Source organism: Pleurodeles waltl, chromosome 2_2 (genome assembly GCF_031143425.1).
Source record: "Pleurodeles waltl isolate 20211129_DDA chromosome 2_2, aPleWal1.hap1.20221129, whole genome shotgun sequence".
NCBI classification, from domain to species: domain Eukaryota; kingdom Metazoa; phylum Chordata; class Amphibia; order Caudata; family Salamandridae; genus Pleurodeles; species Pleurodeles waltl.
The window spans coordinates 987,250,533-987,278,138 of NC_090439.1; the positions used below are offsets into that span (position 1 = coordinate 987,250,533).

The window sequence follows — 27,606 nt, forward strand, 5'->3', positions numbered from 1 at the left end:
TTTTTCCCTGAACATTTGTATACAGATTGAACACTGTGTGCAGGATAGGTTACGCTTTCATCTGTGGTTCATAGTCAACATGTATGGTATGGTATAGGGTCAATGTTGCCAATAACACAAGCTTGTTTTACTTATGGGGGTTTTATGTATGATAGCAGTAAAGACGCTTAATATTATTCTGAACCGTTTTGCATTTACTTTCATACTTCTTATGGTATACCTGTTTCAAGAACAGTGTGTACAAAAGAAGCTTGGAAGATCAGTGATGTCATCAATGTCATTTGAGATGTCATCAGTGAGGTTATAAAATATGTCATAGAACGTGTCATGAGTGATGTCCAATGTGAGGTCATAAACACTTCATGGCGGGGGCGCAAGTTATAGTTAGCAACGCTAACTATAACTGGTGAATTGCCTTTGTGTTTTTTGTAAATTCAAAACGTTAATGTTTTCACTGACAAATTCACTTTACTATAACGTTACTTTAAACTTTATTTTTCTCAGTGAATATATGTACATATTCCCTGAAAACAATTAAGGATACAGGGATGTTATAGTTAGGAAATTGAATTAAAAAAACAAAAAAAATCACTTAAAAAAACAAAGGTTACAGGAACGTTGTAGTTAGGCTCACATTTTAAACGTACCAAACCATAGAAATTAATCAGTTATAGTTACAGTTATCTCAGTTAACTATAACTCGTTGTAGGAAGTTGGCTCTGTATGTACTATTTCAAAGTAAGAAATAGCATGCACAGAGTCCAAGGGCTCCCCTTAGAGGTAAGATAGTGGCAAAAAGAGATAATACTAACGCTCTATTTTGTGGTAGTGTGGTCGAGCAGTAGGCTTCTCAGAGGGCAGTGTTAAGCATTTGTTGTACACACACAGGCAATAAATGAGGAACACACACCCTGAGACAATTCCAGGCCAATAGGTTTTTGTATAGAAAAATATATTTTCTTAGTTTATTAAGAACCACAGGTTCAAGATTTACAAACAATACTTTAAATGAAAGGTATTTCACTTAGGAACTTTAATAACTTGAATTAGCAAAATAGCATATACAGTTTTCACACAAATGGCAATCAGCTATTTTAAAACTAGACTGCAATTTTCAACAGTTCCTGGGGGAGGTAAGTGTTTGTGAGTTTTGCGGGTAAGTAAACCACCTACAGGGTTCAAAGTTGGGTCCAAGGTAGCCCACCGTTGGGGGTTCAGAGCAACCCCAAAGTTACCACACCAGCAGCTCAGGGCCGGTCAGGTGCAGAGGTCAAAGTGGTGCCCAAAACGCATAGGCTTCAATGGAGAAGGGGGTGCCCCGGGTCCAGTCTGCCAGCAGGTAAGTACCCGCGTCTTCGGAGGGTAGACCAGGGGGGTTTTGTAGGGCACCGGGGGGGGGGGAGGGGAACACAAGTCAGCACAGAAAGTACACCCTCAGTGGCACGGGGGCAGCCGGGTGCAGTGTGCAAACAGGCGTCGGGTTCACAATAGGATTCAATGGGAGATCAAGGGGTCTCCTCAGCGATGCAGGCAAGGGGGGGGCTCCTCTGGGTAGCCACCACCTGGGCAAGGGAGGGGGCCACCTGGGGGTTGCTCCTGCACTGGAGGTCGGATCCTTCAGGTCCTGGGGGCTGCGGGTGCAGTGTCTTTACCAGGCTTCGGGTCTTTGAAGCAGGCAGTCGCGGTCAGGGGGAGCCTCGGGATTCCCTCTGCAGGCGTCGCTGTGGGGGCTCAGGGGGGTCAACTCTAGCTGCTCACGGTCTCGTAGTCGCTGGGGAGTCCTCCCTGTGGTGTTTGTTCTCCACAAGTCGAGCCGGGGGTGTCGGGTGCAGAGTGCAAAGTCTCACGCTTCCGGCGGGAAACGTGTGTTGTTTCAAAGTTGCTTCTTTGTTGCAAAGTTGCAGTCTTTGTGGAGTAGAGCCGCTGTCCTCGGGAGTTCTTGGTCCTTCTAGATGCAGGGTAGTCCTCTGAGGCTTCAGAGGTTGCTGGACCCTGTGGAACGCGTCGCTGGAGCAGTGTCTTTAGAAGTGGGGAGACAGGCCGGTAGAGCTGGGGCCAAAGCAGTTGGTGTCTCTGTCTTCTCTGCAGGTTTTTCAGCTCAGCAGTCCTTCTTCGTCTTAGGTTGCAGGAATCTCTCTTGCTGTGTTCTGGGAGCCCCTAAATACTGGATTTAGGGGTTTGTTTAGGTCTGGGGGGGGGTAGTAGCCAATGGCTACTAGCCCTGAGGGTGGCTACACCCTCTTTGTGCCTCCTCCCTAAGGGGAGGTGGGCACATCCCTAATCCTATTGGGGGAATCCTCCATCTGCAAGATGGAGGATTTCTAAAAGTCAGAGTCACCTCAGCTCAGTACACCTTAGGGGCTGTCCTGACTGGCCAGTGACTCCTCCTTGTTTTTCTCATGATCTCTCCTGGACTTGCCGCCAAAAGTGGGGGCTGTGTCCAGGGGGCGGGCATCTCCACTAGCTGGAGTGCCCTGGGGCATTGTAACACGAAGCCTGAGCCTTTGAGGCACACTGCTAGGTGTTACAGTTCCTGCAGGGGGGAGGTGTTAAGTACCTCCACCCAGAGCAGGCTTTTGTTTCTGTCCTCAGAGAGCACAAAGGCCCTCACCACATGGGGTCAGAAACACGTCTCTGAGCAGCAGGCTGGCACAGACCAGTCAGTCCTGCACTGAACTATTGGGTGAAATACAGGGGGTATCTCTAAGATGCCCTCTGTGTGCATTTTTTAATAAATCCAACACTGGCATCAGTGTGGGTTTATTATTCTGAGAAGTTTGATACCAAACTTCCCAGTATTCAGTGTATCCATTATGGAGCTTTGGAGTTCGTTTTTTACAGACTCCCAGACTATATACTCTTATGGCTACCCTGCACTTACAATGTCTAAGGTTTTGCTTAGACACTGTAGGGGCATAGTGCTCATGCACCTATGCCCTCACCTGTGGTATAGTGCACCCTGCCTTAGGGCTGTGAGGCCTGCTAGAGGGGTGACTTACCTATGCCACAGGCAGTGTGAGGTTGGCATGGCACCCTGAGGGGAGTGCCATGTCGACTTAGTCATTTTCTCCCCACCAGCACACACAAGCTGGCAAGCAGTGTGTCTGTGCTGAGTGAGGGGTCCCTAGGGTGGCATGAGACAAGCTGCAGCCCTTAGAGACCTTCCCTGGCATCAGGGCCCTTGGTACCAGGGGGCCATTTACAAGTGACTTACCTGGGTGCCAGGGTTGTGCCAATTGTGGAGACATCTGTACGTTTTAGGTGAAAGAACATTGGTGCTGGGGCCTGGTTAGCAGGGTACCAGCACACTTCTCAGTCAAGTCAGCATCAGTATCAGGCAAAAAGTGGGGGGTAACTGCAACAGGGAGCCATTTCTTTACACTCGTGACCTAAGGTAACTATAACTTGCACAGTTTTCTTCTAAATAATTTTACTGCTAATGTTACATTGATATTATCAGTGATGTTATCAAAGATGTCATGAGAGACGTATTATGTGAGATAATTAGCAGTGCATGGTGAGGGCGTGAGTTCTACTTGCCTTAGGGCACGAGTTATAGTTACTTGAGATAGTTTACGTTAGTGCACCGGGGAGGTGGTTGTCCCTGGGGCTGCGGGGGGGGAGGGGCATGTCCAACCCCCACCACACCCCCCCCCACCCACATTTGTTTACATTAGTGCCACAGGGAGGTGGCGGTCCGTGGGAACTGTGCCCTCCTCCCGCATTAGGACTTGGCCCACCCGGAGGCCTTAGCATTATGAAGCAAGGAACCCTGCGCGTGTTTTTTTTTTTACATTTTTGTTTGGCCATTCTGCCGCAATTTCTGCCAAAAATTTCTTTAAAAAAATGATTTTTATTGCCCAGGGGCTGGAGCGGTCCCTCAGGAACCCCAGTACCAGAGCTAAGGGGTCAGGGTGTCCCTACCCTGGCCCCTTTTCTTTTTTTGTAAACTGAAGCCAAGTCCCAACATAGCTACCAGCACTTCTTTGTTAGCAGCCAATCAGATCTCAGCATGTGATCGGGAGGGTTCGCAAAGCCTTTGCGTCCCTATATATACAAATTTGGATTTTCTTTAATATCTCAAAAAATGTACACCAAATAACGAAAATGGCGCTTTCTGGACCACAAGTTCTGCCAAATTTGGTGTAATTTCGTTCAGTGTTGTGGGTGCTATAACTGTTCAAAATCCTATGGAAAAATGAATGGGGAAGAAGCGTTTTGGACCCCCCTTCCACGGTTCCTGCTTGACGGATCACCCTGAAATTTTCCAAACAGACGCTTAAGGGAGCGTTGTATTTTCTTGGAATATTTCGTGAACATGTCACTGGCTGCTGGGGTGCACCAGACCGAGTGGGGGCATTGGAAGTACAGTGCCACCAGTCTCTTTAAATAGTTGGTCAAACGTCACTCAAAGAAGGCTTTGATGCAGTTTGGGCTGTTTGTAATTTCATTTATTGTGTAAAAAAGTTTGGGCAGTACAACGGCCTTGATCATATAGTGAGTGCCATTTTGGGAATGCTATTTAAGTGGTCACATGATTGTCACAAATTTGTTGATATGGCCAACAGCTCAGGTATTACGACAGAGGACTGAGGTGGTTATTTAGGGGTCCGACTAGGGGGATACTATTGTTTTATGACCCCTGTCAATGTACAAAGAGGAAGCATTTCCACAGCTTAACGATAATCAGGCATTTATTTAATTAAGATTTGTTAGAATGGCGCTATGCTGTGCTGTTGACACAAGATGAATACCTTTTTTTAAGGAATGACTTTCCCACCATACCAATTCCGTACCTGATTCCAAACGTACACATGAACGTTGATACCCCGTTAGGCAGGCCAATTATTTCAGCACTTGGGATGTGGTTCGAGAGCAACTCGAAATATAGGGATTACTTTTTGCAAGAACATGCATGTAATTTATCTATTTACATCCAAGACGCAGGTGACTTTTTGAAAAGGATCTATGATGTGCATTGGGAACAAGATTTTGTACTTTTGACTATGGATGTAGCTTCATTGTATACAAGTTTAGCACACACTGATGGCCTTAGGGCCATGGAATATTTTCTTAGTGCTATATGATTGACACTTTTTAAGCATACACACATGATGTTAAGCATAGTCCATTGGTGTTTATACAACAACTGTTTCTTATTTGACAAACAGATGTACAGACAAATCAGCAGTGCATCTATGGGTACCTGCTTCGCCCCCAGTTATGCTATTGTGCATATGGGCTATTTGGAGGAGCAGGTGCTTGTAGAGGAGTGTGCTGAAGAATGGGCTAATAACGTGGTCCCAAGGACAGGTTATATTGATGATTTATCATTGGGAGGGGGTCTGTAAGCTCAGCGGAATAATTTGTCAAGAAGCTTTATGACAGTAGTTTGAACTTTAAATGTAGTAGCTCTATCAGCACACATGAATTTTATTTTCTTGATTTGACAGTATTTGTATACAATGGGACAGTGAACAACAAAGCATATGGAAAGCCCACAGCAGCCAATGCAACACTTAATGCCTTGAGCTTCCATGTACAAAATCCGAAAAACAGCATTCCATGTGCACAGAACATATTCATCAGCCGTAATTTCAGTCAACAGGAGAAACTGTACCATGCACAGAATGAACTGACCAATAGATTTATCTAAATGGGCTATAGGTAAGAGACTGTTAAACCTGCCAGAGTTAAGGCTAATGTTAGACTACGAGAGGACCTGCTGTTCTCTACGAAAGCCCAACCTAAGGGTTCAGGCCATGGAACTAGATTGATAACAGGTTATTGGACACAACATCGTACAATTTGAAGAATCCTTAGTAGACATTGGCATTTCATTAAAAGTGGTCAAGATATTGGGCATATTATGCATAACAGGCCACAGTTGACATTTAGAAGAGCAGAGGCTATGAGACAGAAACTCGTTAGTAATAGCCGGGAGATGAAAATGTAAATTAATTGGTTAGTCAGCAACAGAAGTTTCCGCAGATATTACAAATGTAAGGCTTGCAAGTATGTCAACAGCAGGTCGGAGATTATATCATCTCTAACCCCATTTAAGATTTTAGAAACATTCCACTGCAAAAGTGATTATGTGGTATATTACCACACCTTGTGTCTAACCCTCTAGATGCATCCTACCTCACCCCCTTCACACACAACTTCTAGATGTGTGCAGAAGAGGTGGACCCAGGGCATTGTCTCAGGTAATTTTTGTTGTTGTTGCTTTCTCCTATTTTGTTTTAAAACATGTTTTTGGTTTGAAATGTTTATTTTTTTGTAACAATGATAAACTTTTTGTAACTTTAGCTTTTTTCTTGTGCAACTTTTTTATGGAACATTTGTTATTTCTTTGTATTTTATTCACGTCTTTGTGTTGCTTGTTCAAGTGATTCCTCTTTGCATTTCCAACAACTCTTTTGTTAGTATCCTCTCAAGCTACATGATGCATGCACATTTTTGTGGCATGTTCCAAAATATGACATCTATTCATTATCCTCCCCCTGTTCCTGCTTCTGTAGGTTAGGTGGAGATGTTTAAACTCATTCAGCTACCTCTTGCCCTCTTTCATTCTCTCCTCGAGCTATGTGGTTGGGGTACATAGCCCGCAGATGCTTCCACATGCCGCTTGGACCCATAGAGTACTGGTCAAGTTAGCCCCCGTGCAACACATTTATGTAATCTTCGGTTTTTTCCTTATGTTTTGTCCATTGCATTTCAAATATTATTTGTTTGATTTCACATTTTTCCAATTACAAACACATATTGCATTTAGTTTTGTGAAGCACCCTGGAGTATCCTGTGTTCACATTCCCTGTATGTCAGACATGGTGTCTAAATTGCTGAGAGTAAATGATGTAATAGAATGTTGTGTGGCCTGCAGTGAAAGTTAGGGGGAGAATGGAGCCCTGGCATAACATACCTGATGTTGCTGTAACCTAAGCATGTAACATGAAACAAAGAACTTACCTCCTACACGACTACCTCCAGACTCTTGTATGAAGACCCTGTGCCCCAACTGCAACATATACATATATTGTTTAATGCTTATTTCAGTATGATTGGATAGTCCAGCAATTGTTTAAATTCGCAATTAAAATGGTCAGCAATGTTCATTATTGTTTAGCGTTTGTTTCAAACAGTAAATGTTTAATAGAAGAGGGGGTAAGCTACATGTTACTTGTTACCTTTAGTAACATTTAATAGGAAGTATGTTCTTTTCAAAACAATTTGAAAAGAGTAGTGATGCTTAGAGAGAGAGCAATCTTCACACCTCCAGGGAGCTGAGAGTTGTGAGACTGGGCTTCTGCAGAGAGGAGTTGTAAGGATTTTCTTGAAGCCAGAATGCTTAAATGCCTCCTTAGCCCAAACCATTCCTGATGGTTGCCCAAGTGAGCACCAGGTCGGCTTTCCTCCACTGTGTCCATGTTCATGCTGTGTGCCAACTCTTCTTCTGCAGCAGAGCACCAAAAGCCATCCGCTTCCACTGCAGGCCTTTTGAGGCCCATAGCAGAAATGTGGCCATGTCACTAGACATGTTATCCTGTTTGATGATGTGCCTGTAACTACGCCTGGCAGTTTGGGATCTTTCCGTGTTCGCACGCCTCACCCCGCCTGCACAGAATCCTTCCAGGTTAGGCACCTATTGCCCAGGGTAAACAAAGTTAAAGATAGAGGCTGGTTGTGGGCCTAAAAAAAAGAGAAATCACCCTCTTCCCCACTTCTCCCTCTTTAAGCTTCTTTGTCTCTTGGTACTCTCTGAGGATTACATAAAGTTTTCTGCCCAAATAGGCCTCTGGTGATTGTAATTGCTAAGTGTCACGTAGTCACTAGCCCACCAGTACAGTCTAGGAGTTGGGTAAGGGTCTTCCATTCTCGGAAACCCCTCTGTGGAGGGAAGCCCTGTCCCAGTCTGATTAGTTGACATTTTGAACCTTTGGGATACATGGATGCTATTTGGCAATGGCTTACTGCCAAGGACTGTGAATATAAATGGGAGACCCCTTTTAAATAAATACATCTATTCACAAAGACCCCTGTGAATCCTGCTGTGGTGTTTCCTGAAAATGGAGCTACTGGCTGCCTGTTACCTCAAGCGTAAGCCTAACCCTGATGCTCTGATGGAGCTCTGTTAGTTATCTCTGCAGGACTCCTGACCATAGTCGCAGAATAGGCCTGTCACATTGTTCCTGATCCATACTTGGTACTCCTCTGACCCTGCCTTTCTGTGCAGATGTCCAGGAACCAGATTCATTTATATTGAAGAAGGCCTGCATGGTTCTAGTGTATACCTTCTGCCAGTGGGCACATACTGATTACCCCCCATATCAAACACACAGCCACCTGCCATCAGTACTTTGATCTTTTTCCCTTGATAGTTGTGCCATTGACCTGAAGTCACTGACCTAAACAAATAGATATGTATATTTTAATTGTTTCATAACGCTTTACTATGAACACATAGGCACTCTGTTAGGATCTTGTTTTCTCATATTCATTTAGTGTAATCATAATGGTGTTTGGGATTGGTTATCAGCAAACAGAGTTGGAAGAATCACTGCTTTTGGCAGAAGCATTGCTATCCTTCAGATTTACATTGTTTGTAATCAGTGAAATGCTGACGATCAATTATTGATCGCTAATAATGCTATTTGTGTGTCACTTGGGGGCCCAATGTGACTCCTAAATTTCCTTGTCTTTTTTTGTGATTTTATTTGTTTTTAATTTGTGTGGTGTGCATTGTTTAACTGCTAATTTTGCTTTGCATATATTTATCTTCACTGAAAAACTAATGTAAAAGGTAACTGCAGAGGCCTCCAGTCGATTTTCCATCTGAAGTAGTGAATGTTATCCTGCCACCAGACAGCCCTCCACAAAACCCATCAATGCCAGTTGCTGGGACAAATTTGTAAACTGGTGTGAAGCCTGGGACACTGATCATCTACAGGCAAAGTTATTGGACCGCTGTTAGTTTTTTTTTTCTTTAGCACACCAAGGTCTTGCAGTGAACACTGAAATATAATGCTTGTTAACCATTTCGGCCTTCTTTTTAATAACCACATTTTATTGATTCATATTGATTCATGTGGAAAAAATCAGCTTCAACCAATGAGCATCTAGCGCAGTGGTTCCCAACCTGTGGGCCGGGGACCCCTGGGGGTCCGCGAAGCCTCCTCAGGGGGTCCGCAACTGTTTAGAAAATTAAATAATATTACCAGATTAGGTCCCCACTTTTCAGTAATGACTCAGTGGGGGGTCCCCAGATTCCAAAAAAGATACAGTGGGGGTCCATGGACTCCAGTAATGATAAAGTGGGGGTCCACAGAAGTTGAAAGGTTGGGAACCACTGATCTAGCGCATTGAGCTTGGAGTGCCCTACCAGTTTGATGCAAGGGCTGGGTGGTCGAGTAGGTGACATATAAGTAGTTAAGATGATCCATACATAGGCGTGTGGGGATAGCCAACACTCTGGGGGCCATCCGATCTTCACACATTCAGCATCGTCCAGTTCTCCCACCCAGGCCTTCCTCCGCTGAAGGAGAGTTGAAAAATGGTCAGGGGCATTAATGATTAGGGCACAGTGAATTTGAGAAATGGCACCATTGCCCAGCCTCCTAAGTAGAATCTTGGCCTCAAGGGGATTGAAGTCAGGGATTTGTGTATCCACAGCAAAAAGTCCAGATGGTGCATGATGTAGCTGAAGGAATCAATAATGTTTTTCATGGGAGAGCTGCTAGTGTTCTTGCAGATCCTGAAGCAACTTCAAGGCGCTCCCACACCAGTTGTCCTCTAGGTGGGTCATCCCTATTCTGTCCCACTGGGTGTAAAGCCTTGCAAACCAGCTACATGATGGAACCAGGTTCTTTGTCACAAAGGGGTCATCCCAGTGAGCGTACAATCATACATAATTGAATCAAAGTGCTGCTCTCCAATAGAGCAGGGTTACCCGGTTGATTCAGGGAGGGATTGGGGTCCCATACAGTAGACCCAATTGGCCATCAAAACCCAGCAGGTGTAATTCCAGTAGATAAGTGGATTCATCCAAGCCTCCGTTTAGCCACTTGTTTATGGTGGCTAGATAGTAGCTAAACAGGTCTGCCATTCCCAGGCCCCCATCATACGGAAAATGCCTGCAGTTGACAAATGCCCCCGATGGTGACCACCAGCCCCTAAAAAGGCAGTAGTCTTCATTGTTATTGTTTGGAGCCATTTCCTAGGAATTGGATGGAAAAAAAATTGCGAGAACATATAGAAAGTGTGGAAGGCTCATTATCTTGTACAACACTACCTGCCCCAAGGGATTTAGAGGTAGATGCCCCCAGCGTTGCAGATCCCTAATCAGCCCTACCGTGAGGGGTCCAATGTTAGGGCTCCATGCCAACTCTGGAAAGCGAGAGATATTAACTCCCAGGCATTTAAAGGAAAGACGGCACTTTGGGAACGCAGGACACAGAGTGCCCGTTACGACCACCCTCAACCGGCACCAGCACTGACATGTCTCCATTGACACCAATCCAGACACTTCCCAACATAAAAGGCGAATCTCCAACCAGCAAGGGCCTGAAGACTGCTGATCTTAGAGAAACAATATCAGATTCTCTGCATTAAAAGCTATGCGTATCGCCTGTCTGCTCCCCCAGGACCACCCCGTCTCTCTCAAGCATCACAGCTAATGAAGCGTGCCAGGGCCTCAATCGCCAGGGCAAATTGAATGGAGAGATTGGACATCCTTGTCAAGTGTCTCTGCGAATGGGAAAGAGCTGAGATAGATCTCCGTTTACTCGCTCTGAGAGGAGCGGTGCATAGAAGGCTCACCCATTTGCAGAAATACGGTTTGATGCGTGACCGCTGTAGAGCGGCTGCCAGAAAAGGCCACGCAACAGTGTTGAATCCTTTCTCAAAGTCAATCAAGAGCAAAGCTGTGGAGTTGTTATATGATGTGCTTAGGATAAAGATAACTGTACTCTACACATGCAGTGATGAGTGCTCCTGTTTGGCATGAACCTGCATTGATTTGGGTGGATCGAGTGGGGGAAGAGCCCGAGTCAGTTGAGTCACCAAGGCCTTTGCAGCTACCTTTATGTCAGCGTTTATCAGGAAGATAGGCCTACAGGATGGAAAATGGTCTGTTGGTTGGCCAGCTTTTGGTAATACTACAATAGTAGCTGTATCCAGCTCTGGAAGGAAGGATGCACGATCTTCCCCCTCTGCGTAGAGCGCAAAGAGATGAGGAAGCCAAAGGGAATGGTGCCACTTGAGAAACTCCATTGGGTAGCCATCTGGCCTTTGGTGTCTTAACCTGGATCCGGTCTGACGGGACGTCACTAAGTTTCTCATATGTGAGTGGTTGTTCAAGATCGTGGGCCAGAGAATGAGGGATCGAGAGTAGTGGAATCTACCCCAGTAGTTGGGATTCACGCTCTTGTGGGAGCACAGGCACCACTGCATTTAGTGTTTGATAGTAGGCTGCGAAGATGTGTGCCACTTCCACTGTGCGTTCATGGAAGCCATCCTTGGCATCTCATATGACAGACACAATTCTAGACATCCTGTCTCTAGTGGCCAACCAATAAAGAAGTTTGCCCAACTTGTTCCCTTGTTCATACACCTGCTGGGTTGATGCATTCCAAGGATGCCTGTTTCAGCCGAGATCTAGGGGATAGATTGGTCGAGGTCAAGTGGCTCTCTTGGCGCTCCAAGGAAAGAATCTGTGTTTCTAGTTCTGTCACCTGTGCCAGCTGTTTGGACTACTGGCTCCATATGTATCTCTTGATCCAGCTCATAATGGCGGCTTTGCTGGCCGCCCACAGGGTCTCCGCAGATTCCTCTGTACTACAGTTTAGTTTAAAAAAAAAAGGTTTTACTTCCTCCTCCAGAAAGTAGGCAAAGTCCTGGTTCACAAGGTACCAGGCATTGAAGTGCCACGTGGGACGTGAGGACCCCTGCGGGAGTCCCATTTCCAGGAGCAGAAGGGCCTTATCTTCAATACACAGAGAAGAATCTCCACATACCACAGGAGGAACGTGTCGGCAGCCGAGAGCCGGATCTGTTCAATGCGCAATTGCTTTTTATGTGCTGCAGATTTTTGTGTGTGTGTGTGTGTGTGTGTGTGTGTATAATACCCGGAGAGTGGAGTACCATGTTTGTCATGCATCGCACAGGCCTATCAAGTCAGCCCACATGGAGAGGTGGGAGGAGCATGTGCAGCGGCTCAGCCAAGGAGGTTCAGACGTGTAAAGTATTGGGTCAGATACTGTATTAAGGTTGCCCCCTATCAGCGTGATCCTTTTGGGAATGGCCAGCAGGAGCCCACGCAGCATCTGGAGCATCGGCTGGAGGTATTGCTGGGGGGCATAAGCTGAGATAAAGTTACAATGTCTAGCCTCGATACCCACATATCGCTCTTGGGAGTCTTCATGAGAGGCTGTAACCACCAGTGGAAGTCCCGTGTGTAACAGAATTGCCACATAACCGGCCATAGCCAAAGCGACCAAGAAAGGAGCATTGTGTGCCTAACTGATGAGTCTCCTGGAGCGTTACTTCCTCTGGCTGGAGATGCTCCACATAGCGCAGGACAGCCGGCCATTTAATATTGTTGAGCGGAAGAGGGGCCAAGTGGACAAGCGTCTGGTGCTCATCAAGTGATTGTGAATTCTATGCCTAAGCAGGTGTGTATAACAGGTATGCTCCGTAGTAACTGTGTATCATCAAAACAAGACAAGAAAACAAATCAACAAACCCTCCCCCGGCCATCAATGCCCCACCCCACAGTTCCAACCCTGAAGTATCTGTTGCCACATCCCTAAACAAGTAACAGTCTGGAGGGCCAAAGCTTGTCCATTACCATTAGCTCCCTGTCACCCCATATAAGAATGATAGTGCCTGACAGCAATCATTGCTTATTTGGAGCAGCAAAGTAGGTATCTAGGAATAATAGTTGTGGCAGTGTCCGAGAGACAGTATGAATACAAAATAAGAAAGATACTCAAGGTGTTTCAATGACCATCCTACATTGTGCAGAACTACAGGGAGTGCAGAATTATTAGGCAAATGAGTATTTTGACCACATCATCCTCTTTATGCATGTTGTCTTACTCCAAGCTGTATAGGCTCGAAAGCCTACTACCAATTAAGCATATTTGGTGATGTGCATCTCTGTAATGAGAAGGGGTGTGGTCTAATGACATCAACACCCTATATCAGGTGTGCATAATTATTAGGCAACTTCCTTTCCTTTGGCAAAATGGGTCAAAAGAAGGACTTGACAGGCTCAGAAAAGTCAAAAATAGTGAGATATCTTGCAGAGGGATGCAGCACTCTTAAAATTGCAAAGCTTCTGAAGCGTGATCATCGAACAATCAAGCGTTTCATTCAAAATAGTCAACAGGGTCGCAAGAAGCGTGTGGAAAAACCAAGGCGCAAAATAACTGCCCATGAACTGAGAAAAGTCAAGCGTGCAGCTGCCACGATGCCACTTGCCACCAGTTTGGCCATATTTCAGAGCTGCAACATCACTGGAGTGGCCAAAAGCACAAGGTGTGCAATACTCAGAGACATGGCCAAGGTAAGAAAGGCTGAAAGACGACCACCACTGAACAAGACACACAAGCTGAAACGTCAAGACTGGGCCAATAAATATCTCAAGACTGATTTTTCTAAGGTTTTATGGACTGATGAAATGAGAGTGAGTCTTGATGGGCCAGATGGATGGGCCCGTGGCTGGATTGGTAAAGGGCAGAGAGCTCCAGTCCGACTCAGACGCCAGCAAGGTGGAGGTGGAGTACTGGTTTGGGCTGGTATCATCAAAGATGAGCTTGTGGGGCCTTTTCGGGTTGAGGATGGAGTCAAGCTCAACTCCCAGTCCTACTGCCAGTTCCTGGAAGACACCTTCTTCAAGCAGTGGTACAGGAAGAAGTCTGCATCCTTCAAGAAAAACATGATTTTCATGCAGGACAATGCTCCATCACACGCGTCCAAGTACTCCACAGCGTGGCAGGCAAGAAAGGGTATAAAAGAAGGAAATCTAATGACATGGCCTCCTTGTTCACCTGATCTGAACCCCATTGAGAACCTGTGGTCCATCATCAAATGTGAGATTTACAAGGAGGGAAAACAGTACACCTCTCTGAACAGTGTCTGGGAGGCTGTGGTTGCTGCTGCACGCAATGTTGATGGTGAACAGATCAAAACACTGACAGAATCCATGGATGGCAGGCTTTTGAGTGTCCTTGCAAAGAAAGGTGGCTATATTGGTCACTGATTTGTTTTTGTTTTGTTTTTGAATGTCAGAAATGTATATTTGTGAATGTTGAGATGTTATATTGGTTTCACTGGTAATAATAAATAATTGAAATGGGTATATATTTTTTTTTTGTTGAGTTGCCTAATAATTATGCACAGTAATAGTCACCTGCACACACAGATATCCCCCTAACATAGCTAAAACTAAAAACAAACTAAAAACTACTTCCAAAAATATTCAGCTTTGATATTAATGAGTTTTTTGGGTTCATTGAGAACATGGTTGTTGTTCAATAATAAAATTAATCCTCAAAAATACAACTTGCCTAATAATTCTGCACTCCCTGTATTTATGCTATTTGCCACAGGAAACTTTCAGAATGTTGAGCAACTTTCTGATCTCACTAGGATGGGCTGGAAAATGAAGTTGTGTGGTGCTAGATACACTTAAATTGGATTAGGAAGAAGGTGGGTAGGGGCTCCTGTCATAGACCTTCACTGTTATGCTGCACACATACAACCTACGGGTAAATGGGCAGCAGATACAGACAACTGGGAGAAACAGTTGTTACGAGGGACCTATGAACCATTCAGAGGTATAGGCATAGACATGTCAATCGTACAGTGGAAGGAATGAGGATGTTGACTATTGGGTGACCTGTATCCCGGGAAATGTTTTTTCACCTTGCAAGAGGCATAGGAGACTTTATCAGTGGGGAGGGGCCAGTACTGCAGTGCACAAAAATTGCGAGGGCTGGGAGAACATCTGAACTGAATTTCTTGAAGCGTCCCTACGAACCAAGACCCTTCCAGTGACTCTTTGTAGGGGAGGAGGTGGGTACTTGGTGTCATGGATATAAAGCCCTGAAGGCACACAGACATTAGAAGGAGCTGATAGCCACACCGGCTTGGAGAGACAATTTAGGTGAGCAGCTTACAGCTAGTGAATGGAGGATGACCTGTGCCTTAATAAAGGGGGTCCTGTTAATACGAGATTCAAACTAATTAATTTCAGTTATGTGCATGGTGCCTATCTTACCCTGATTATATTAAGTAGAATTTACTTGGATAGGTTGGCGGCTTGTCCGCAGTATGGACAAGGAAGAGCTACCTTTGTCCACCTTGCATGGAACTGTGACAAGATTTTGGGAATTGGTAGCTTGATTACCCTGAGCAACAGGGATTGTTCTTGATCTCTTGATCTCTTCCCTCTGCAGTGTCTGTTGGGTGTCGTAAGTAAACCCCAAAACAGGTTGATGCAAGTAAAAGTTCTCCACCTGCCATTGCTTTTAGCAAAACAGCAAACAGCCATATGTTGGCTGGGAACTAGAGGCATGGTGGTGTTGCTCTGGGCTAGAGACACAACTGAATGGCCTCTGGCAGAGAAGAGACATATTTAGTTGTCCTGAAGAGATGATAAAGTGAATGAGGACTGGGGGATACAGGAGACACACTGAAAGCATTTGAGGAGGGGTGGGTATGGTGGTGGAACTGATGAACGCTCCATCTCAGCCTTCAGAGGTTGGCACCTAAGAGCACGCTTGCCGAACCATGACAGAGAATGTGGAGAGAATGGTATATCAATGGACAAAGGAAAGAATGTGCTGGATGTCTGTAGAAATAATGTATTCAATGGAATACCTGCCTGGTGCAGGGTTCAAGGTCTCTGGAGCTTGTTATGTCCCTGTAGTTCACACAGGAGGACAGCTAACTAGCCCTTGGAGTCACCTTGATAGTCCTGGATTTGAGGAGCGTGTCCAGTCCTCCTCCGGTCAGCAGGGCAGTTCTTCCAGCAGCAGGACAGCACCTCTGGTAGCAGGCAGTCCTTTTGAATCTTCCACAGGTCCAGGGGTGTGCTGAAGAGTTGGTACAGGAGGTACAATATTTATACCTGGTGCAAGCCTTTACGAAAGTGGGTGACATCCTGGCTGCCCCCTACAGCTGGTTCTGGAAAGTTCTTCCACTCTCATGAGAAAGCTCCAAGTAGTCTGGAGTGCAACAGACGTGTCAAGTCACTGTATGAGTGTGCTGGAGATTGCCTTAGTGCTGTGTCATTGGGGGGTCAGGGTAGTTTTCAGGACAGTGCATGGTAGGTTTTAGAGTATAGTGCAGGGGTCGGGGTAGAGTTTTAGGACAGTGCAGGGTATGTTTTAGAGTTCAGGACGGGAGTGGGGGGTCGGGTAGTTTTTAGGACATTGTAGGTGAGGTTTTAGGGTAAAGGGCAGGGGGATCAGGTAGTTTGCTGGACATGGCGGTGTAGGTTTTAGGGTTCAGGGTGGGGTCAGGGTAGGTTTTAGGGTTCAGGTCAGGGGTGCTGGGGTCAGGGTAGCTTTTAGGACAGGGCAGGGTAAGTTTTAGGGTTCAGTGCGGGGGGTCGGGTACTTTTTATGAGACAGTGGGTTAGTTTTTAGTGTTCAGGGTGGGGTGATTGCGGTAGTTTTTAAGACAGTGCAGGGTACGTTTTAGGGTACAGGACGGGGTCAGGGTAGTTTTTAGAACAGTGTGGGGTAGGTTTTAGGGTTCAGAATGGGGTGGAGGATCGGGTAGTTTTTAGGACGGGGCAGGATAGGTTTTAGGTTTCAAGGCAGGGGGATCGGGAAAGTTTTTAGGACGGGTTAGGTTTCAGGGTTCCGGGAGGTGGACTCGGGGTAGTTTTTAGGACATTGCCGGGTAGGTTTTAGGGTACAGGGTGGTGAGCTGGGGTAATTTCTATGACAGTATGGGGTAGGTTTTAGGGTTCAGGGCGGGATAGTTTTTAGGGCAGTGCAGGATAGGTTTTAGGGGGTGGTGTTGGATAGTTTTTAGGAGGAGCAGAGTAGGTTTCAGGGTGGGTGTCTGGGTAGTTTTTAGGATGGGGTAGGTTTTAGGATGCAGGGCAGGGTGGAGTGGTCGGGGTAGTTTTTTGGACAGGGCAGGGTAGGTTTTAGGTTTCAGGGCGGGGCACGGGGATCAGGGTAGTTTTTAGATAGACTTTAGGGTACAGGGTGGGGGTTTATAAGGCAGGGAGGGTTGGATTTTAGGGTTCACAGTTGGGGTAGTTTTTAGGACAGGGCAGGGTTACTTTTAGGGCTTAGTGCGGGGGGTGGAAGGGGCAGTTTTAAGGGCTTGGATGGGGTGGAGTATGGTATCAGGTCTAAGTGGGTAGGGCGGGGGAGAATTCATGTACCAAACATGCTTTTACAATGAAATTCGTTGTAAAGGCCCATAGATTTCACATTTTCTGGCTCCATCCTCTCTTTCCTATTCTTTCTCCCCATTTATCCATGGGATGCATGGGCCATTTCTCTTCCTGTCCCTGAGAGCAGGGACCTACTATCCCCAGCTGCCATTTCAATCAAGGAATTTTTAGAGCGCACTACTCACCCGTGAGGGTCTCAAGGCGCTGAGGTGGGTGGGTGGGAGGAGGTGCTGCTACTGCTCGAACAGCCAGGTCTTGAGAAGTCTCCTGAAGGAGGTCTTTGGTCAGGCGCAGGTGGGTGCGAAGAGTGTCCACATCTTGGAGGTGAGGTGCGAGAATAATATTCCGCCGGTTGTAGATCTGCGGATGCGTGGGACGGTGGCGAGGGCGAGGTCGGTGGAGCGGAGTTGACAGTTCAGGGTGTACAAGGAGAGCCATCTGTTGAGGTATTCTGGTCTGGTGTTGTGCAATGCTTTGTGAGCGTGGATGAGGAGTTTGAAGGTGATTCTCTTGTTGAGGGGGAGCCAGTGCAGGTCTCTCAGATGGCCTGTGATGTGGCAGTGGCATGGGAGATCCAGGATGAGGCGCCCGGAGGCGTTCTGGATGCGTTGCAGCCCCTTCTGGAGTTTGGCCGTGGTTCCTGCATAGAGGGCATTGCTGTAGTCCAGCTTGCTGCTTACGAGGGTATGGACCTTGTAATGCGGAGGGTGTTGAAGCAGGAGGAGATGGCATTGATTTGCTGGGTCATGGATAATGAGGAGTCCAAGATAAATCCTAGGTTTGCATGTGTGGTCGGTGGGAGTCTGAGAGGATCCGAGACTGGTAGGCCACCAGGAGTCATCCCATGTGGAGGGGGTGGAGCTGAAGATAAGGGCTTCAGTCTTGTCAGAGTTGAGTTTGAGGCAGCTGTTCTTCATCCATTCGGCGATGGCCTTCATTACTTCGTGGAGGTTGCTTTTGGCGGAGTCCTTGGTGAGGGAGAGGATCAGCTCGGTGTCGTCAGCGTATGAGATGATGAGGTTGTGGGATTGGGCGATGTTAGCGAGCGGAGCCATGTAGACGTTGAAGAGGGTAGGGCTGAGGGACGAACCCTGGGGTACGCTGCAGATGATTTTGGTGGCTTTGGAGCGGAATGGGGGGAGGCGGACTCTCTGTGTTCTGCCGGTGAGAAAGGAGGTGACCCAGTCCAAGGCTGTGTCACAGATTCCTGCATTGCTGAGGCGTGTGTGTGTAGGGTGTGATGGCAGACGGTGTTGAACGCGGCAAGTGGTCCAGGACGATGAGGACCACGGTTTTGCCATTGTCCAGTATGGTGCTGATGTTGTTGGTGGCAGCAATGAGGGCAGTTTCGGTACTGTGGTTGCTGCGGAATCCAGATTGGGAATGGTCCAGGGTGCTGTTCTCCTCGAGGAAGTGGGTTAGTTGTCTGTTGACACCCTTCTCGATTACTTTTGCCGGGAAGGGGAGCAGGGAGATAGGCCGGAAGTTCTTGAGGTCCTTTGGGTCTGCTTTGGGTTTTTTGAGGAAGGCGTTGATCTCGGCGTGTTTCCAGCTCTCCTGGTAGGTGGTGGTCTGTTGATGATCTTCCGTAGTTGGGGTGCGATAACGGAGCTAACTTTGTTGAGGATGTGGTGAGGGCAGGGATCAGATGGAGAGCCGGAGTGGATGGTGTTCATGATTTCGATGGTGTTGTCGTTGACAGGAGAGCAGGACACTGGTTGGTGGTGAGTCTGTTGTGTTGGTGGTTGCCGGGTTGGGGGCGGGGCTGAGTGCTGAAGCTATCTTGGATGTCTGCAATCTCGCGGTGGAAGTAGGAATGCTAGGGAGTCGCAGAGGTCTTGAGATGGCGGGATGTTGTTGGCGTTGGAGCTGGGATTGGAGAGCTCCTTCACGATATTGAAAAACTCCATGTGGCTGTGTGCATTGTTGTTGATTCGGTCTTTGAAGGCGGTTCTCTTGGTGGTTTGGATGAGTTGGTGGTGTTGGCTGATGGTGTTTTTGAAGGCTGTGTGGTTGTCCAGTGTCTGATCTTGGCGCCACTTCTTTTCGAGTCTTCGACAGGTTTGCTTACATTTGTGGAGGTCGGCGGTAAACCAGAAGGCGCTTCTGTCGGTGTGTCTGTTGGAGGGATTCTTGATCGAGGCGAGAGTGTTGGCACAGGTGTTGATCCATTGCCTGAAGTTGGGGGCAGCTGTGTCAGTGTTGGTGGTGTCGATGGACAGGTTCCAGGAGAGGGTTGTGATGAGTTGGTCTTCGGTGACCTTGTTCCAACTGCGTTGGGGAATCCGTTGTGGGTAGTGGTGTGTTGTGGGTTTCTTGAAGGAGAAGTGGATGCATCAGTGATCTGTCCAGTGGAGTTCAGCGGTGTGGCTGAAAAAGACGTTATTGCTGGTGGAGAAAATAGGGTTGAGTGTGTGTCCTGCGGAGTGGGTCGGTGTTGTGACGAACTGTTTGAGGCCGAGGTTGGCGAGTAGAGTGGTGGTGGTGTTGTCGTTGGTGTTCTTGAGGTGGAAGTTTAAGTCCCCAAGGAGAATGTAGTCAGTGGAAGCGAGAGCGTGCATGCTGATGATGTCAGTGATGGAGTCGCTGAACTTCGGCCGGGGGTGCTGTAGACGAGGGTCCCTCAGAGGGTGGTGTTTGGTTCAGTGTAGATCTGGAAGTGCAGGTGTTCGGCGGAGCTGAGGGTGTCTTCGGTGCTGGTCGTGATCCTGAGGGCGTTCTTGTGGATGATGGCGATGCCTCCTCCTGGTTTGTTGAAGCGGTCCCTGCAAGTGATTTTGTAGTCGTCCGGGATGGCTATGGAGATGTCAGGCGCTGAGGAGGGGTTCATCCAGGTCTCGGTCAGGAAGGCGATGTCTGGGGAAGCTGAGTCGAGTATATTCCATAGTTTTACTGCATGTTTGTGGACGGAGCTGGTGTTGAGGAATATGCGTCTGAGATGGTTGCATCCGGCCTTGGTGGGTGGGTTGTTGGCGTGGAGGCTGGTGAAGGTGCAGTTCCGGCAGGAGAAGGGTCCGCAGGTGATCTGCAGGGAGGCTTGAAGGTAGGCGGGAGAGCAGCTAGTGTTGAGCGCGCGGAGGGTGGCGTCTTAGTAATGAAGACGTGCGTGGCGGCGGTGGGGGGGGCGAGAGCCAGGGGTTCCGGCGCTGGATGCGATCCAGGCGCAGATGAGCTTGCCTTTGGCGCGCCAGCAGCGCACCCCCACAGCAGCTGCCATTAAGTAGGGAGGAAGGAGAGGACAGCTGGGAGGTGGGAGCGGGGGCGAACATGTCACAAAAACAGTGGGCGGGCCACAGGGGCAGCAGCGGCGGGAGTGCGGCGCGAGGGAGAGGAGGGGGCAAAGCCGCAGGGGCAGCAGCGGCGGGGGAGAGTGAGAGAGAGAGAGAGAGAGAGAGAAAGCAGAGTGGAGGGAAAAAGCAGAGAGAGAGTGTAAGCAAAGTCAAAAGGTTAAGAAAGGAGCACTGTGAAAAGCGAACGGCAAAAGGGGCACAGAGGGGGCAGATATGGAAAAGAGAGCACACAAGGAGTGAAGCAGAGAAAAGGAGAGAGGCAGCCTAGTAGGAAAGCAGAGCTCTCTCACTAGACACCAGGGATGAGGCGCAGGCAGAAGCCTGCAGGTGGAGGAGGGCCTTGAACTCCTGACAGTGGTCAGGAGTTCAGAGGAGCGAGGGGCTGAGGGCTCTACTTTCCAGGTGGAGCCACAGGAGGCAGAGCAATGCACTGACCAGGACTGACCATTTTAGCATCTGTTTTCTGAACTCCTTTTTTTCTTTAATTTAAAGCACATGAGATCAGCGCTTGTGGTTTGTCGAGCTCCACTGTAAACAGGGCTGTAAATCTTTTTAAATGCTTTACCTGATAATTAACTGGCTCCATTACCAGCTGGGTACAGCTCTTCAGCTTTACCCGACTTCGTGCATTATGGTGGTAACAACAGCTGTTTGTCTTAGGCTCCCCTAGCCTCTTCTCTCATCTCCTCCTCACTCTTCCCTCTCCCATTAAGTAGAAACAGCCCTGCTCCAGAAATAACTTTCTTGTTAACAGCCTGGGGAGGAGGCAGCTGTATTCGGCTGGACGGAGACATCCAATCAGCACCACATGGAAGGCGGTACGAACGACATTAACAGTCAGGCACTGACAGGGGGGATCAGGATACAAGGCTTTGCGGCTGCGTAAGAGACAGGCAGCAGTTAAAGCGTGCAAAGGTTCAATATACAGCCTAGAAACAATGTGCTATGAATATTTTGTGGAACATATCAATCATGGCCGTTCAGCAATCTCTCTGACTGCCGCACATTTGAGGTTTCACTCTGACATCGGACATGGGTGCACCCTACTTTTGCCCTTGGCTTAGGTCTCCGCTGTGCAGTTTTGATTGGAGGGCCTTATCAGTGCGTGGTGTTCCGAGGGGCTTTGTTTCCCTGGCTTTGAGGCACGTGTAGCTGCTGCAGGTGATTATCCTGGGTTGGGAGGTTCCCTCATCTTAATTTAGTTTTGGAGTGAGATTGGTAGTCATTTTTGGGTCTCCTAGCTGGCTTTGTGCAGTATATCAGGAGGGTTGTGTACTTAGGGTCTTGGATCAGTTGTGTTTTCATTTGACCAGCTATCCCCCCATGGCTGCCTGCAGTTTTCTGTTGGTTGCCTGTCCACCTCCCACCTGTCGCTGTTTGCCCCCGCTGAACTTCATTGTACAAATCCCCTCCTCCGCTAACACTGTTTTAACATTATTTGTTTTGCAATTTTATGTAGCGCCAGTACCACTCAAAGGTATTTGAGAGCTTTACATAAGCACCAGTTACTTTTTTGGGTGCGGTTTTATATAGTGCCAACATGACCCAAAGGTATTGGAGCACTTTGCATTGGCATCATATACTTTTTGTGCAGTTTTAAACAGGGTGATTTTGTTACTAGCTTTGTTACTGGGCATCACCCCTGTTACATGGATGATTGCATGTTTGCCGATACCTTTGACTTCGAGCAACTTCTTTTTCCTTTTGTGTCTCCCCTTCACGCTCTCTGCAGAAGTGGTGCTTTGAATTGGCTCGCTTATGTTAACTGTTTTACTTTTCATTTTCAATTTAAATGGCAAGAAAAGTCCAGTTAGGAATTTATAATGCTAACAGCTCTAACCCGAGCAAATGCGAGACCCATTGCTTTAAAAATGCTTGTTTTTTGTGTGCAGTTTTATGTAGGATCAACACCAACCAATGGTAGTGAAGTGCTTTACAGAAACACCAGTTACTGTGCACAAGGACACATTCATTTTTGTAGGCAGGGAGAGATTAAATGATTTGCCCAGAATAAAGGATGTTAAGACTCTGCCAAAACTGAAACCCAGTTTCCCAGCTCCGTAGTTGGCAGCTCTGGCCCTTACGCCACATCCTCTCCCAAGAGGATACCAGATCATTTTCCTAGCCTCGGCCTCAGTTCCACATTTTGTGATTACAAGCAAATCATTTAATCGCCCTGTGGCTGCCCACAGTTTTCTGTTGGTGGCCTGTCCACCCCCCGCCCGTCTCTGTTTGCCCCCACTGAACTCCATTGCACAGATTCCCTCCTCAGCCGACATTGTTTTAACATTTTTTTGGCGCAGATTTATGTAGCCTCAGTACCACTCAAATGTATTTGAGCGCCTTACATAAGCAACAGTTACTTTGTTGGGGTGTGGTTTTACATAGTGTCAACATTACTCAAAGGTATTGGAACTCTTTGGATGAGCACCAGACACTTTGTGCAGTTTAAAACAGTGCCAACGCTACCCAAAAGTAGTTGAGTGCTTTACATTAGCTCCACTTACTTTTTTTCTGCAGTTTTATATAGCGCCAACATCCCTTAAAAGTATTGGAATGCTTTACATTAGCACCACCTACTTTACATAAGGACACATTCATTTTTGTAGGCACAGGGAGATTAAGTTATTTGCCCAAATCTGGGATGAAAGGCACCAGCAAAACTGCATTGCCAAAGCAAGTAGGTCTAAACGATGAGACCTATTGGCTATGCCAATACCTTGTTTAGTAAGTTATAAAAGTTAAAGTTGAAATTTTTTCTAAACTAAGGGGTTTGACTTTCTTCCTTTTAATCTCTCTCAACAGAACTCTGTCAGCATTGTCTCACTGGTCAGCCATCTTTGGTGAGACAAGATACCTCCCCCTACTTGCATTCCCATTTGTGAAGCTATTCCAGAACAACCAACTGATCTGCTTTGAAGTTATTGCCACTGTAATAGGTGAGTGAGCACCATGTATAGATTGATCTCCCTAAGGTATTTGTCATGGGAGTTAAATAAAGTCATCCATTCATCATCTGCAGAATCATATTACAAAGTCTACTGCCAGAAAGCTCCAGTGGCCAACACAACAGATTTAGTGTGAATGTCATTAATAAAAACTCAGTGTGGCACTGAGACCACCCGAATTGTCCTTATGTATTGAGATAGTTCTGTATGTGAGACCATGGGACCTGTTCTCAGACATCTTTGATACCATGAGGTAGTTGATTTGGTTGCCTTTGGCACAAACGAGGTAAGGCAAACTCGACATGGAAAGCGTTTAAGAATTTGAGTGACACCCCCATACACCAAGTCTTCCAGTCATTCAGTCCTCCATGTGTTCTATTGAATGGTCTTGTCTCCCAAGGTCGAATCGCCACAGATTGACTTGTGTGTGAAATCACTGGTCTACTTTTAAATATTTGAAAACTGTTTTCTAGTTGTCCAATGTGGTTCTAAAAATCACATTTTCAATTAATTGACCTGTGTTGTACATTCTGTTCACACCTTTGGTGAAGCTCAGTAGGCTATTCTTTCCATCAGCCAAAAAAGGTGGGGGGGCATGGAGAAAATGTCTGGCTCAACATGCAGGGCAGCTGGTGGGTAGTAATAAACCCATATTTGGAAGGCGGAGACCTCCAGAAACAGTTGGAGCTTGTAGTTTGCTAGGTTTTAGTCTCAGTGTCTTTCTGTCATAGATTCTTTTTGTCATAACAATGGCAGTGTTTAAACACTTATTTGAATCTGGGATCTACTACTATCTTGATCACTTGTAGCTTCCCTCAGAGTAGGGGACGCCGATGTGATCATTTCACAAAGTTGTTAATGATATTTTTTAAGAGGTGTTGTAGATTGTCAACCATCTTATTTAGACCTTTGTTGACAAGTCTCCCTAAGTAGAGCAAGCTTTTTATCACATGCTAAACCCAGGCGATATCTTGCCTGCCAAAGCAGTGCACTGACCCCTATCTCACAGGCCTGAGCCAAGTGCTCCCAAGTTTTCTATCTTAATCTGTCCTTGCGGGAGATCATTTCCATTTTATAAATCCTTCGACAAGCACAGAGATTATGTTTTCTCCTCGGCACAAGTTTCAGGACAGCCTTCAGGTTTGACAAGGCCTTATACATTTACTATCAAACCAATTGTTCTAAAAAAGCACGGTCTGCCTTAGAGGGGAGTAGAGTGAGCCTATCTGCACCCTCTTCATGCCAAAGCCTCTACTGCAGGCTTTTGTAGCATAGAACATGGGCATTACCTCACAATCCCCCAATTAGCTTTATGTTTAGAAAATTGGTAGAAAGCTTCCACTAGGGACATCAAGACAAAGTAAAGGAGATTTAGGAGACCCAATGGCCATTTGAATGTGATGAACAGATAGAAAGGATTTTACAGTGCCTACATGACATCTGCTCCAAAGGTCTAATCTAATAAAATCTTGATCCAAGCCAAGTCTTTCTAAATTATGAAACATAAATCCCCATTCAGCATTTTTTATGCTTTTCCAACATCAAGAGATAGCGCAAGGATATTCACCTCAGTGACCCTGATGCCACCCTATAAATGTGCCAGTGTCCTCAAGTGGTTCCTACAAGTCTGTCTAGGTACAGACCCCACATGGGAATGGTGTACTGAAGATGGGATGTCTCTACACAACCTAGTGGCCAATGGTTTGGACAGAATCTTGATATCAACATTTATATAGAAAGCTGGGTCTTTTCCATCTTTAGATGTAGGACATTATGACTTTGTTCCTAAGTGGGCCAGTCGTTTTGGCCACTTTAAAAGTCTTATAAAGCATCTGCACCATATGGGTTGTACACATCATATAGAACTCTCCAGTGAATCCCTTCTCACTGGGAGATCTACAGGTCTGGTAAGTGACTGTTGTTGTACTTTATTGTCAGTATTGCAGAAGACTGTTGTAGCCTCGTTTGCTTTTCTCAGGGTTTTTATCTTTGCAGTAGTACAGTTGTGCATCAAGACATCCCTCCAGATCACTATGCACGCTGTCCATAACATCTGTACAAAGGAAACCAAGTTCTCCTTCTCTTCATTATGGAGCTACACTTGTGGGTTAAGGAATGTTTCTCATCTAGCACTTTGAATTTAGATATCTGCAGTCTTCATTTTTCCGGAGGGAGGGCTTCATGGCCCTGATCAGTATTAAACTGAATGAGAGCATGATTTGATATGCCTACTTGCATTATGTAGTTGTAGAACGTCACCCACAGTAAAGTGCCCTGTACCAGAAAATAGTTAAAGGATGAGGATATGCTGTGGCCAGAGGAGGCAAATGTGTAATCCCTGTCCATGGGGTAGGTTTGGTGCAACACATTTTCCGAGTTGTAGTTGGGTATTAGTGCCTTGTCAACCTTCTTGTATTTGTCAATAGAGCCCATTTTGTCTGTCATTGGTTCAGTGGTGAGGTTCATTCACCGCTCAGGAGCACCCTCCTTCTTCCCAACTCGGCGAGCAGTGTGGCTAGGCAGTAGCCGAATCCCATCTTGTTAGAATTAGGCGAGTATACAAGACCTAAGACCAGGGTTCGTCCAACTGTTCTAAATGTAACAAAAGCATTTCTATCCTGTGGGACCTACAAAATCTTTTTAAAAAACTGCATCGGGTCAGGACCTTTTTGATGAAGATTGTCACCCAACATGTCCTGGGACTGCAAAGAGTTGGTGGTTCTGCAGTGGGGACAGACTATGTTCGATGTTTGGTCTCATTGTACTTTTCTCCAATCCCGGTACAGAAAAGCATGCTTCCTGATTAGAGTTATGCTAGCAACCTCATTTCCCCGCCTGAATTAAAATAACACGGTACTTTCTTCCTTTTAGTACAGTAGACATACTGTTCACATTCATGGTGACAACATGGAGAGCGCCAGTATGTTGGATCTATAGGTACATGATGTAAGTGGATGCATACTGTAGAGAGGCAAGTGGGCGAAGCAGTGACATATGCCCGGGCCTCTTGCAAATGAGAGGAGGTCAGTGACATTGAGCAAATTAGGTGTAAGCAGCAATATTGTATAATAAATTCTGTAGGAAACAAAGGTACAGGAAGGGAAAGACACTGAAAAATATTGGGCAAAGAAAAGCAAATGATGGTCAACAAGGATGAGTAACTTTCAATTGTAGGTCTTTCTCCCATCATTCCTGTCCGGGATCACCAAGAAAAGTACAGACATGATCATAGAGATTCTAAGGACACAAAGAAGCCATAGTAAGGGGGCAGTCTAATGGATGACAAGTAAAATGCCATCTATGTGGGTTTTCCAAGATGTACAAATCAGAGGGCAGGTTTTGTGGCAACAGTAAGGAAGGTCTCTAAAAGTGCTCAAAAGAAACATGCGTAGGGCAACTGTTCTAGCAGTAATGACAAACAGCAGCATGTCAGCAATCAACAGTACAGATATCATTTGGAGTAGAGATGTAACATGCATAAAATTAACAGCACATAAACATATCACTCAGTATCAGGTCTGAGTCGTCATGATATACAAATAACACTCTAATAGGAGTGCCAAGAATGGATATCATACTGGATTAGAGGAGACGCCCTTCTTGTGGGACTGCACTGGGATCCCTACTGGGAGGGTGTGGTCTTACTGTATGCAGACAATGCCTTCCTATACCTCACGTAGCTGAAGGACTTGATCAACTGGATCCTTGAGACCTTTCCTGTTTTCGGTCAGTTTTCTGGACTGCGCATTAACTGGGGAAAATTGTGACTCTTTCCTCTGCCGGGATGGCGACGGCAGAGGGCATGTGGATGCCCAATACCTACTGAGGGGAGGGGATTTTGGTACCTTGGGATTTACATCACCAGGGACCAACAACTTTTCTTTGACAACAACCTGGGAAGAATTCTGTAGAAATACAAGGAAGATGTTAGCCACTGGTGCAAGCT

At 46.5% G+C, this 27,606-nt stretch overlaps 1 protein-coding gene across 1 annotated transcript in view; it reads left to right on the plus strand.

The window, feature by feature from the left end:
* The window catches only part of TBC1D31 (TBC1 domain family member 31), a 578,066-nt gene that overhangs the window by 280,495 nt on the left and 269,965 nt on the right, over nt 1–27,606 (plus strand). The window contains exon 11 of the mRNA XM_069220688.1: nt 23,518–23,651. Coding sequence (XP_069076789.1) covers nt 23,518–23,651 — 134 coding nt within the window. The remainder of the gene's footprint in view (nt 1–23,517; nt 23,652–27,606) is intronic.